Genomic DNA, 14,481 nt, shown 5'->3' on the forward strand with positions numbered 1-14,481 from the left:
TGAAAGTGAAATCTTAACCTTATTCTTTTTTGAAACTTTTATTTGTAAAAATTTGGGAGAAGACAACAGGCATAGCCCAAAACTGTCTTCTCCCAAATTTTTACAAATAAAAGTTTCAAAAAAGAATAAGGTTAAGATTTCACTTTCACTTCAAAAAGTCCAATTTCCACTTCAAAACTAAAGACTATCATATTATATTTATTATAATTATGATCTGTAATGACAATGGAATAAATAAATAAATAATTTCTTGCTTAATAAAATATAATTTATCATTTTAAACGAGAATGAACAGTTGATATTACATCAATAAACCTGTATCAGCTACCGTCTATAGAAGGCATTGACAAGACAGAGGATTGGCAACGTTGATCTCCTATCTTTCTCCACTGCCATTATAACGTGGACCTCACAATAGAGTATACGAATATTTCATTTATGGTAGAGTAAAATTATTGTATCGATCATGTGCAATTGAACATACACCATGAATATATGAATAAATATAAAGGCGGAATGTTTGTACAGATAAATAGGAGATATTAAGGTACTTATTATCAGTAGAACAAATCAATTGAAATTATTGGTGTCTGAAAGAGATACCATGGTAGGTTCCTATTGAACGGTAAGTCTTTCAAACCAATACGTTTTGACGCTCACCTGACAATTGGATTGGACTTCTTCGATTTTTGTACCCTATCGTAGCCAGGAACCTGATAGAAATTGTAATTGGAATCATTCCTTTCGACTATTAGGTAGGACAGCGACTGAAAACAAAAAATACACCATTTTTGTACTTCCGATCAATTTCTTCCAAAACAGGCTCCATTTCGGCATAATTTCCACAAAATTTACTAGGAGAAAGAATTTTTAATAGATTGAATCATGATATGAATGAGGCTAGATATTTCTATACACACATAACGTTGTAAACAAACGTCTGCCACCGATTTCGATGTAATTCTTTACATTAGGCTTCTTCGGCTCTTACGTTAGGCTTCTCATTTTTTACATTGAATTTGTTGTGTATGTTTCTTTGTTCAAATAAACAACCAGTTCGTTGCAAATTTCGTTTATTGACCGAGCGAAGTGAGGTCTAAGATTCAAGTCTACGGTTTTGCATTTCTCTTTATGTTTATATGCTCCGCATTTACGGCGAAACGCAGCAATAGATTTTCATGAAATTCGACAGGTATGTTCCTTTTTGAATTTCGCATCGACGTATAAGGTTTTTTGAAATTTTGTAGTTTAAGGATAATATAAAAGGAAAAGGAGTCTCCTTCGAACGCCAATATTACCGTAGAAATCGGACTATAGAATTATTTATCATAAATAAGCTGTCGAGTGGATTATTAATTGCATGCAATAACGCATGCAATTAATATCTCAATGAAACTTGGTAAAAATCAGCTGTCGTGTGGACTATTAATTGCATTCAATGAGGCTTGCAATTAATAACTCGAAATAGCATAGTATTTTCTCCCGACTTTTCTGTGCTTTCTACTCGGTAAGCTTATAGTAGCATAGTTGTTGTTTACAACAAATTATTAGCGTTGTCGAGATAACAACCCAAACAGCCATTAATTGTTTACACACCAATATCTCGCCGACATGACAGGACAGGACATAATTTACTGACAGTATTAGAGGAGGCTGTGGTTTATAACTGCGCGAGGTCTACTGTTCACAGAACTACTAATCTACAGAACTACAGAATCTACATCAACAACATTATTAACTCCAATGTAGTAGGAAGGATGCTGCTCTTTGCGGACGATACAGCTGTCTACTTTGAGGGTGAAAGTTGGCAGGAAGTTTTCAAAACAGCATCCAGAGGTGTGCTGCAGCTGAAGGATTGGTTCGATGGAAATATTCTAAGCATGAACATCTCTAAAACTAAAGTAATGCCAGTTTACCTGCAAAAGAATAGAGCACCTCCCACTAATCTGAAGCTTAGACTGCACAATTGCTGTCGAGATGTGTCCAACATAGAATGTAGTTGTCAGACAATTGAAGCAGTCTCAGAGTATAAGTATTTGGGGATTATTGTAGACAGTAAGCTTAGCTGGCTTCCTCACGTGAACTACCTTAGACGGAAGTTGAGGAGCATGATATTATTAGCATGTCCTATTCCACCCTCTAGGTTTCCTAATAATTGAGTATTGCTACAACGCGGACTAGCTACAGTCGGATATGGGTCGGGGTCAGTAGCCGTACTGACAGGTGGAGTTACCGGACCTACACTTCTCCCTCTATCCTGATTCTTTACCCTCTGCTTCTTTCGCGAGATTTTTACTTTCAGGGGAAGAGTGTTTACCCGTGGCGTTACTGGCCGATTCGGCCCTCGGCCTTTGGAATACAAGGTGGGTGTTAAGGGATATCAAGACAACCCTACACAAGGGGACGGATCTGACTATCAGATCCCTACCAATAATTCTATTTATAAAGGTAGTACGCAATCTGAACCAACTGCGAATTGACGGCGAGCAAGCTGTACCTGCAAGCCCGGGATGTGGTTTTTCTATGGGGTTTAAGGTGAGAGCTATGTAGTAAAGGTATGACGGAACTATGGAGTTATTAGTAGTATTCAAGGTATAGTTAAATAGGGCACGGTATAGGGTGTAAGCTATAGAGAATAGGGTGCAGGGTATGAGGTATACGGTATAAGGTATAGGGAACAGAGAATCAATAATAAGATTATTATTCTCTACAGCAAATAAATATCTGCTCAATAATCCGCAATCTGAGAATTGCGCTCTAGCTCTCAGCAAGCTGGACCTGCTAGCTAAATACAGTATATCAATTTCAATTATGTGGTAATTAAAGTTTAGAGGATAAGGTTTTAGGTGTAGGATTTCTGAATCGCGAGCCTGCAGCTGCGAAAGGATTTTCAGCAATTCTGAAACTGCTAAATAGGATTTCCGCGCTAATCTGATGACTGCGCGCCGGTTATTAAGGGCCAATCTGTGACTGCCCTTGAGGTATGGGAATCACTCTCAATCGTCCGAAACGCTTTTAAATTAATAGTCAGTATGTCGACTATTATGAGAGGATAGAAAAGATTTTTCACAGACACAGTCTGTAGAATAATATCGGGAAGACAACAGTCTGTCGTTGTCAGGGTAGGAAAGGATTCTTCCAGGATTTTCCACAAGGAAAATATCGAGTCAGAGACTCCTAATTCAGAAAAAGATTTCAATAGACTTTTCCAAGTAATTGCCAGTCTAAGGACTACCACAAGATCGATCTCTAATTTGCAACTGAGATCACGGGAAAATTCGTGAATTTTCCACAGGGAAAACCAGCAAATAATATTTGCTATTGAAGAAGACAGGTTTCTAAGAATTTTAGAAAGGATTCGCGGGTCTGAGAACCCGCGACTAGGACGATCTCGAATCTGGAACTGAGATCAGGAAGGATTTTAACACAGGAAGAATTAAGAGAAAGAAAGAGAAAGGATGCCGCAGTCTAGAAACTTCGGCGAGGAAGTCCTCAAGCTGTACCTGAGAGCTAGAAGGATTTTAGAATAGGGAAAGTGAAGAGAAAGTAGGAGAAAGGATGTCGCAGTCTAGAAACTTCGACAAGGACGAACTCAAGCTGCACCTGAGTTCTCTAGGAAAAGGATTGGACTTTTCCTACTTGGAATTACAGCAAGTCAGAAACTGCTAAGCGAATTTAAAATACAGGGCCACTCTATAGTATGAAAACTAAGCAAGGAAAATTTACCATAAATGATAATAATCTCTCTACAAGGATAAAAATTATTCGAGAAAACTTTTCTCAACAGGAACAGGGATTTTCCCCCAAGAATAAAAATTAATTGAGTAAAACTATACTCAAAAAGGACAGGGATTTCCCTACAAGAGTAAAAATTCAATGGAGAAAAATTACTCTTTAAACTAAAGGCCACCTTACTACAGAGAAGGAAAAATATACGGACTACCAGTCCTGACATACGATTTACCTGAATCGACGTGGATACTGATACGGTGAATAGCGAACAGATTCCCACTTCCTGTATTATAATTAAAAACGTCGTGAAGCGACAGAGTTGAGGCTTAAGAATTAAGTACTCAAAAATAACCCGCTATAAGAGCCTAGTTAAATTCCCCACTCAACTATTTGTAGCACAAACTTGAGATCCCTTACAGGTTTCAAAACCAAGGATAACTCGTTCACCCCCAGTGATACGAATTTAGGAAAAAAATAACCAACAAGAAAGAAAATCCCCCAGGAGAATTCACCTTCAAATACAGTCGGCAATTCGACATACAATATTCCATTCACTAAAATACAGAATAGAATATTAACCCTCTAGTATACCACTATTAGGAGCGCCGCTCGGAACGCAGCCGTACACGAACCCGTTCACCGAACAACTGCTTCTCTCCCAGGTCTTCTTGAAGCTGCACCGGGTCGCTGAAAATTAGGAGGCCGGGGGAAAAGAGCTTCCCGACCAATGAGAGTCTGAAAAGACGATCACGCCACTGGTCATGTGACAGGGTTTGACTCAGCTGCTCCTGATGCTAAGGGTGCAGCTAATGATGACAATGATACTAATTGCTACACTAAATCAGGCCGGTAAACAATATTTCTATTCCAGAAATTTCATGAAGAACGATACCAACCCGACTCGGTAGCCGCTTATTGTTCTGATGATACGGATGCTGCTAATGCAATACAAAATAGAGAGTGGTAAACAAGATCTGGAAATATCTGGTTATGATGGATCCGCTACTGATGATGACAGCAGTTGACAGCGATGGTGATAATGCATATACACAACTACAAATCTAACAAAATATATCCGGCAGTCGATCCAATTCTAATTCTAAAACAGAATAAATTCGCTAATTTCACACTAGACGACGGCTCTCTATCCGTCACAAAAATTCACTTTGTGACAATATATGTATTCTCACGTTTAAAAGGAGTCCTCAACACCAAAGAACTAAGAATTGTTTATTTCGCATTTGTCCAATCAGTCCTGCTCTACGGGAAAAATGCCTGGGGAGGGGTATATGAGACACATTTAAAAAGCCTATCAGTCACACAGAGAGCTATTGTAAAAGCTGGGTTGGGCCTGGAGAGGAGGTACCCATCTGATATTGTTTACGATTCTCTTAAAGTATTTAATATTAGAAAGCTCCATATCAGGTCTATTCTTTTGTACGCATTTAAAAACAATATTACTTCTACCAACATCATAAATCATGAATATGCTACAAGAAGTGCCCTACGGCTACAGTCAGGACTGCCCAGGAACCTTCGCTCAGTGTGTGACAGGAACGTCTCCTACCTAATACATATCATTCTGAGGAATTGCCCTACAGGAATAAATAACCCTTTAGGTTATTCTGTATCACAATATAAAAGAGCCCTGGCTGATTGGCTATCTGGTCTAAGCCAGGGGGATTGCGGGCGTCTGCTTCGATCTGTTTATGTTTGACGTATCCTTGTGTGAATTGGATGGCTTTATGCATGGGGGAGCATTTTAATTAAAATCAAAAAATTAATAAATAAAAATAATAGCCTAATAATAAAAAATAAAATAAAAACAAGAAAAAAATATTTTAAAAAAATAATAAAAAAAATTTAAAAAAAACCCGCACATTCTATCAAGGCTTAGTTCATAATCATAAACTTTCTCAGTTGCATCATCTGTCGCTGGGTTCCGTTATGCATGAGGCTGTCCAGTTGGACCTGCACATAGATTATAATTATAGTTTCCTTAAAAAAATCTCTTAAACCTTAGTGAGTCCTTTAGCAGCTATCGTAGTGACTCCTGTAGTTCTCCTTCTCTTCTGTTATCCTCCGCGCGCGCGCGTGTGTGTACGTGTGTGTGTGTGTGTGTGTGTGTGTGTGTGTGTGTGTGTGTGTGTGTGTGTGTATGTGAGTTCTTGAATTTTAATTTACTAATTTTGTTTAAAGATAAAATTATATAATATGTGGATGGTTCTTATAATCATTGTTACTGAGTTATTAGTATCATTATTATTATAATCAATAAATTCAACTACTGATTTATAACAAGCTGTTTTCTATTAGGTAAGATTCGATGTATTCTCTTTTTTTATTTTTGCTAGTAACGTTTATATTATTGTATTACTTTATGATTGGCTACCTACTGTAACATCGACCCAAATACAGACCCTAGAGGTCCATATGGGCGATTATTGAAGTGATTGTAATACTTGTTTTTTTTTTGAATAAATAAATAATTTGAATTTGAATTTACTAGTTAATTTTCTTATTACACCATGACAAAAAATAGTACATATACGTACAACTATAGTATAGGTGTGTTGAAAAAAAAGCTTTTGAACTAAAAAAAGATCAGTACCTACCGATGACTCAGCAGCATGAATTTTCCTTCTGAGCACTTGGGGACTCTTTGAGCAGCTAATATCTATATTGACGTCATAATTGAGTGAAGTGATGACAGGAAAATGTTGAAGCTGAAACGCTTGCAGAGAATCAATCCTTGCATCCAGAAGCGAGCTGTTCTGTGAATGCAGAGTGACTGGGCAGTTCAAGCCATTGAATACACGTATCTGACCTTCGCCCTTTTCTGGAAGAATAGCATACGATTCCTGAAAGTCAAAAAGATTTCAGTTTCACTCAAATTTCAGCATTATTCATACAACACAGTTCCCAGTACACCATATTTTACTCAGTCACATCTAAAGAATATTCAAATGAAGTAAATAATGTAGGCACTTGAGTAGAAACACTTCACTTGGATATTTACTTGAAATCCGCCATTTTAGTATATTATATAACTGAATAACATTTCTGATTGGTGGTTAAAAAGCAACCTTTAGAACAAGCCCAAAATTATGTTCAATAACTTCTCGAAGTAACGAGTCCTCATCAACAAAACCAGCACTAGGTTCATGATTAGTAGTAAGGTTTTGTAAGGTTTCATACCTTGGTATCATACAAAGGTAGTCAGATTTTCATCAAGTCATACCTTGTTTTAGAAATAATTTCTGATTTTCATAGATTCCGGTCAAAATTTTGTATGACATGATAGTTAATCATTCAATTACAATACTATTCTTATAAGAAAGTGAAGGTATAATTCTTAAATATATTGAATATTGAAAGTTGTTCATATTGAGACTTCAACTACAACACATGATAAATCTATATTTTGTGGATAACTGAAACTCACAATCAGGTAACTTATCAGTAGTGGTTCTCAGTTCATTAACTTCGTCTCTAAACTTAATATTTTCTTCGTTAAAATGAATTATTTTTATATGCAAGTGATCATGGAATTAAACAGGAACATATTTGGAATGATTATTGATCTAATCCAGATATTATGATCATGAATTGGAAAATATATTCCAATTCTATAAGTGATCACTTGACAAAGGCTGTCATGAATGATTCTCTCAGAATCCTTTTCATACTCACTTCGAGCTTCAGTTCAATGACTCCGGATATTATGAAAGAAACAGCTATCAGCAATCCTCCCGCTATCATTCTCTGAAGAGGTTTATTCAATGCATTCATTTTGTTGAAAATAGGGTAGATGATGGCCTCGAACATTGGAATCATAAATAGTACCAGGAATGGGTTGACTATTTGCATTTGTTCAGGTTTTATGGTACCAAGCCATCCAAGAGATCCATCCATTTGTGTGGCTTGGAATGTCCATCTAGAGCCCTGTAATAAGAATAATTTTCAGATTTTTAATTAAAGAACATTGATATAGATTTCCGAATTTCAATTTTCATGTTTTCCATGAATTTTAGTCGAACAAGTAGGAATATAGACTGGAAACTACACTGTTCTCAATAATAATAATATTGTGAACATGATTTAGCATTCTCTATTGAAAAATAAATAATGTATTTGGAATAAAAATAGAGCAGCTCAATTTTTTTGACAAATTATTGAACAATTTGTTGTCAAAAAAATAAAATCCAACCAGGTATTTCAAATAATTATACTAATTATTACTACTATATTATGGGTTTGTTTTGTTGTTTTTCGAAGTTACAATGTAACTGTTAATAGAGCTGGAATCCTTCAAATTTTCCCATCAGTTGTTAACTTTGTCTTTTGATTAAATTCTCCCGACTTGGAATCAAACTGAAACAAAGTTACTTGGCATTGAATCACTGTCCTAGATTTGCTTAAACGATTTATTAGCAGGCCACATATGAATATGTAATAGGTCAACATGACAAAATTTAAATAATGACCGTGACAATGAAAAGTTTATTGACTCCCAAGAATTGAAAGGCTTCATTCATATTTATGTGAGTCAAAACTGATTCAGTTTGAGTACAGAACTGTACTTATAATTTTTTATTGAGTCTGCAAACTAGCAGAGCCGTGTTTCATCATGTATTCGTTTTTTGAATGTCTTTAATGACTCTATTCTCAATTGATGCTTCAATGAATATCATTTGTGTGTTCGAAGTTTGTAGATGAATAGAGTTGGCATACATATGTCGATAACTATAGCTTTCACGCATAATATGATTATTTTTAGAAGCTATTAACCTTAATCATTGGCTGATTCACTTACAAAGGGTGAGTGAGACACTGATTTTATTCATGAAAGATTTAACTAGAAACTTGCCTGTTGATCAAATAGTGCCCAGAACAATGGAAGAGGAATAAATAGAAGCAGCACCCGCAATACTGATTTAATGTCTTCGATTAAGGATCTATCAAATTTATTGTCTGCATAGTCCAGCCAATGTTCTTTCTTATTACATTTCCCAGAAGCTTTGTTTATTACTGCAGTCTGAAAACAAATTTGATTAGTTTGAAAGTACGTTCAGAATGGCTTTATAATAAGCTAAATATTTTAGATGTTCCAATACAATACTTTTTCTAGAATTTAAATCAACTGATGAAATTGATGAACATCAAACACATTGATCAACGAGTTCTTGAATTTTTATATCATGCGTGTATTTCGTTTCATAATTCACTTAATTTAATTTAATGAAATATAATTTCATTGTATTTGTATATAAAAAATAAATTTCGCATTAAATAGTACAATGAAGAAATTAAAATTAGTGTTAGCGGTTGATTTCAATTCTAAAAAGTATCAAAACACATTCTTTTATTGATAACTCAATAAGCTTTCTTTAGTTATTTTATCACTATCCACACACAATTATTTCATTTCATCTTGGGAGATAACTAATCTATATAATTTTCAATTCACTCATTCAATTGAAGTTGAGGTAATTTGAGTACAAAAAATATTCTGCTGAATAGACTGAGTAAGATCATGCTAAGATTAATTTGAAAATTAATTTACTTATTTACTTACATAGACACATTTCATAACATCGACAACGATATTTCCTTCAGGTTTCTTTATTACATAGAATCGCTTTCCAAAAACGAAAATAGCTGAAAAACGTACAAATATTAAACATTACATTTTAAATTCTTCTGCAATACCCGTAAATAACTATAGAAAAAATGAATTCATAAAAAGGTTCTCCTTCAATGAAATATTTCTATAAAGATGTATAAGGAACAAAGTCTACTCAAATTACTCTCTAAAGCAGTAAATTCATAAAATAATATACTAGAAAGTGAATTTCCGCACTTGATAATTTCCAAAGTAACAAAACATAGAAAAAGAGCCATAGAGGCATGGCTGAACTTGAATTATTTCCAATCGTTGACTTTTATATAATAGTCAATTTCATATTATAAATAACATGTTTGAACACTACATACACTAAATTCAAGTTTATATATTACTCTGATTAAGCTGATTTTACGACTCACACTGGCGCACAAGGAATCTTCCTTTTGCCGGTGTTCATGCCTCACCTACTGTACTCATGCATGTGAGCATAAATTAAATCTTCATTTAATAATAATTATTTATAATATCAAGTATTAGGATATCATTCCGTTATTATTTCTAATTAGATTTCTAATTAATGAACATTTCCTTAATTTTAATGTATGTATTTTAGTTAAGTGCAGTAGCATAATATTTATACACTTATTTATTTTTTGCATTTCGTTTTTTGGCAAAATAAAATTATTCATTCATTCAAATCTTTCTCAGTCTGATGGTGTGAAGCGCACATAAGCTCTAGGTTTGTGCGTTGGTAATGAAAAGGATGCTTATGAGAGATGGATGGACGAAGTTCCAGATGGCTTTCAAACAACGGGGAATTGATTTGCAAGTCATTCATGGATGGCCACATCTATCGGAAATACCAAACTCCCGTTGCTCTTACATTCTAATAAATCGGACGTCATGCTAACCGCATTCGAGTTATTTTAGATTTATTCAAAATTATTTATTTCAAAAAATGTCATCTCTTCCACGTACTTTGAACTGTTCAACAAGCGTGGAAAAATAGTTATTTGTTCACTGTCTATTCCGGGTGAAATATAATGCCGCATCCACATGTTGGCCCAATGCGTACGAATGAAGACCAGCGTCAGAGTGTGGATGGGTGGTTTGCCAGCGCTGGCATTCATTGGCCATCGCTCCATTTTTTGTCGAGCGAAGAGAGACCAGTGAAGGCCAACGCTGGCAAACCACCCATCCACACTATGTCAATCAATACGTGCTATTCCCTGCTTTGTCGTCTGCTTTGCTGGGTTTTCTGTGTAATTGATTAGCTGTAGGCCTAATTGTTATTAATTATTATTTTCATTGTTTTTTATTGTGTAATTTTAGTTGATATTTTTAATTTCTATGATGGAAATGCTTGCTACCAATGGCCTTGATGGGACATTGGTCACATTGCATTGTGGATGTCAAGACCAACGTATCAGTGTCCGTGTATTATTAGATCTCATGAGAAGAATATTTCCACTGAACATATCGGTTCTCATTTGAACTGGAGCCAGAAAACAAACTGGAGAAATCTCAAATGGTATTTCCAGTAGCCATCGCCATATAATGGAAATAGTCCTATTGAAACTAATAGGATGAATATTTTTGCTGAACCGTACACAGACATGATAAGACATGAAGCGGGGGTTATGTTACTGATATGTAGGAATCCACATACAGTTGTGAGGCCCATTGACGGGTCAAATAGTAAATTCAGACTAGGTGGAACCTTTATATGTTTTGTTAGTATAAACAAAATGTTAAAAAACACAACTGTTATGGTGTATGTTGTCTTTTTTCTTAAAAAAAGAGTACTGATATTTGTATTTGTATTTATGTTGTATGTTGTTTACCAGTTGCTAGGAGCATGAGCAACGCGGGAAGCGCAAAAGCGAGCGGATAGCAGGAATCTGCGCCGAGACAGTGCACGTTGAAGCGAAGAGTGGGCGTGACGTAGGTGGCGATCAGGCTGCCCGCGTTGATAGAGAAGTAGAAGAGGGAGAAGAAGCGTTGCAGCTGCTCCTCTTGCTCGGGAAGTTTGAATTGGTCGCCGCCAAACGCAGACACGCACGGCTTGATGCCTCCCGAGCCCACCGCTATCGACAGCAGACCCAGCAAGCTGAACAACCTGTGACATTCATTTATACAATTATTGAATATTACACAACTTTCAGAAAAGTACCACCGACTTAAGCCCAAAACGGTTCCGATTCTAATTTATACAAGAGTCCAAATGAAGCTAGGTATTTGAGGGAATTGAAGGATTTCATTCCTATCCTATCCATATAGCTTGAGAGGCATGCGTCTGCTATTGGATCAACGAGGATATTGAATTACAAGGATAGATTGAAAAGATTTTCAGACCTAACCATGAAGATGAAATTTCTGGTTAAGAAGATCTGGATAATTGATCATTTATTCATCGCCAAAAAATACAGATTAACTGGCTGTCAAATAGTATAAAGTGGACAATGGAGTATCTTTTTGTCATATTTTAATACTTACTGAAATTTCAGCCATTTTGGACGCGTAGTTTTTATGTTAGCCCACAGTCGTTTGAGCAAGTAGATGATGGATGTCGGTGCCGCGTCTGCTAACGTCAGACCAAAAGATGTTCAATTCCAACTCCTTGAAATTCCAATGATTTTTCAGTTATGGATGGTGGGAAACGCATCCAAATATCTATGTTGTAGAAAATTGGTGCCAGGGCCTGTGTTGTAGATTATTCGTGCCTTACTTACTTCGACTTACTTAAACCACTGTAACTTAAAATGAATATTACCGTACGCGTCCAAAATGGCTGAAAGTTTAGTGAGTAACTATTGAATATGACCAAAAAGATACTCCAAATCTTAGAATAGAATAGAATAGAATAAGTTTTAATGTAACCGCTTCTGAGGTCTTCAGAAGCATTACCTCCGTCACAATGTACAGCAAATGTCACACATACAATACAATAATTGAAAATATACTATTCTAAAAGAACTACAATATCATGATATATTAATATCATGTCCAAACAAAGAAAGATATTAAAAAATATATATTCAAATATAAGATATTCTGGTCTTGAAATATAATGCAGTCACACAAATAAAAACGAACAAACAGAAATGAAAAGTAGCAGTAGTTGATACAGTATTTACTTAATGTAGGTACCTCAACATAATATTAATAATTTTACAAAGTCCTAGCCAGTTCATAGAACTCCTGGAAAGTGTAAATGGGGTTACTGATTAGAAATATCTTCAGCCTCTGCTTGAAAACTAGATTTGGCAAACCTCTAAATTGTTCAGAGAGCATATTAAAAAGATTCACACCAATGAATAGAAATGTTTTTTGCGTGCTAGAATACTCGTAGCGGCTGGTGATCAAATTATTCCTGCCTCTAGTCTGATGCTCATGGGATACTCCGTGCTCAACAAAACCATTCAAATTCTCCCTCACATAGGTCAGACACTAAAGAACAAAAATAGAGGGAAATGTTAGTATTTCTAATTCTTTGAAGCTCTCTTTGCATTGAGCGCGTTTTGGCAGACCACAAATAAGCCTGATTGCCTTTCTTTGAATACGAAATAGTTTTGAGCTATATGCCTTTGACCTCCACAGTACAGCACCATAAGACAGGTGTGACTGAATGTGAGCAAAGTAAACTACCTTTAGAACATCAACACTGACACAAGTCCTTAACTTTCTTAATATAAATATTCCTCTATTAAGCTTTCCAGCAGTTTTATCAATGTGCCTGGACCAACTCAAACAGTTGTCCAGAGTGAATCCCAGAAATTTGGGTCCTTTTCCGCATCTACCACCATTAAAGAGATCTACCTTATATTAAAGAGAAGTTGTTATCTTAATGTGAGTTAGATACTTTTTTATGTTCTTTTTTGGTCGGAAACTTTTGATATTCCCTTGTATTATTTTCAGTACTGTACTCGATAGAATGATTACTATTATGTATTTATACAGCTCTCCTGTAGGCCTGTTGTGGTTTTATGCAAGGTCTAGTATTTTAAAAAAAGTTCTGGGAAATATGAATTTCCAAAACCCAATGCGATAGTGTTTCCCTACGTGTTTGTCTTTGTTTTCCCACTTTGTGAAATTATTTCTATAAAAAATACAGTACCAGTATTTATATCTTGAATTGACACCTAACAAGACAACTTTTCACTTACCGCATAGGCAGGCCAAAATATGGAGTGGACGAGAATGCAAGCAGGATATTTCCAAATGCATATACTATTGACAGGTAAGTGATAGTTCTGCAACGAATAAAAACGTGACAAAATTTATTGAATCAGATCAATTGATTGAGTTAGAAGGTCTACGAAGCATAAGAAAACTTCACAACAAGCTATTCAATCAAAATGGTCACACATTTAGAGTTAAACAGATTCAAACAAGTATTGAAGACACACTTTCTGATGAAATCTTATTACAAATTGAAAGATTTTTTTTTAAAACCCTTGACTAATCTTTGCTGACCTTTGCTGATCTTTGCTGATGAGTATTTTATTGCTCATCATATAATGTTGTCTTGATTGTATTAAATTGATTCTATCTTTGAATTATACAGAGTGTTTACGACGAACTGCCTACCAATACTAGGGCATTGTTCCTGGGTAAGAAACATATCTAAATATCATATTTAAATTGTTCGCAAGTCATTAGTTACTCACACAGCGGCCATTTTGCTTTTATCACTTTTTTCTAAATAATGATTAAACATACGGAACTGAAATTTTGCACGATTATTTATAATAACTATAGAAAGCTAGAAAAAAATTATGATAATTTTTCAAATTCATGAAACAAAATGGCGGTCATTTAAAATTTTGTTTCTTAAATAATTCAGAAACTGTTGGTTTTACAAAAACTTTACAAGAATAACTTTTTTTAGTACATTTAATTGCCTATCAATTGGTATAATATTTTTTAATATTGGACCAATATTGACTGAGATATGGCAGCCTTCGTGATAGGTGACACTGAAAGTTTGTTGCAGTGCAAACCAAGTCATGCTGATAGAGTCGCCTCAATGATGCAACAATCTCTATTTGCATTGCATGTTAATTGTAAGCGATTTTAGGTCATTTCAAACAATAAAATAACATTACATAACCCTCTAA

The 14,481-nt window shown here is 35.2% G+C and overlaps 1 protein-coding gene across 1 annotated transcript in view; it reads right to left on the reverse strand.

Annotated features, from left to right (window-relative positions):
• The window catches only part of LOC111057267 (peptide transporter family 1), a 46,978-nt gene that overhangs the window by 13,374 nt on the left and 19,123 nt on the right, over positions 1 to 14,481 (reverse strand). The window contains exons 5-11 of the mRNA XM_039431485.1: positions 13,528 to 13,614; positions 11,206 to 11,480; positions 9,311 to 9,393; positions 8,603 to 8,770; positions 7,426 to 7,677; positions 6,348 to 6,593; positions 661 to 767 (exon numbers count right to left, since the gene is read on the reverse strand). Coding sequence (XP_039287419.1) covers positions 661 to 767; positions 6,348 to 6,593; positions 7,426 to 7,677; positions 8,603 to 8,770; positions 9,311 to 9,393; positions 11,206 to 11,480; positions 13,528 to 13,614 — 1,218 coding nt within the window. The remainder of the gene's footprint in view (positions 1 to 660; positions 768 to 6,347; positions 6,594 to 7,425; positions 7,678 to 8,602; positions 8,771 to 9,310; positions 9,394 to 11,205; positions 11,481 to 13,527; positions 13,615 to 14,481) is intronic.

The sequence above is a fragment of the Nilaparvata lugens genome, chromosome 6 (assembly GCF_014356525.2).
Source record: "Nilaparvata lugens isolate BPH chromosome 6, ASM1435652v1, whole genome shotgun sequence".
Classification (NCBI taxonomy): domain Eukaryota; kingdom Metazoa; phylum Arthropoda; class Insecta; order Hemiptera; family Delphacidae; genus Nilaparvata; species Nilaparvata lugens.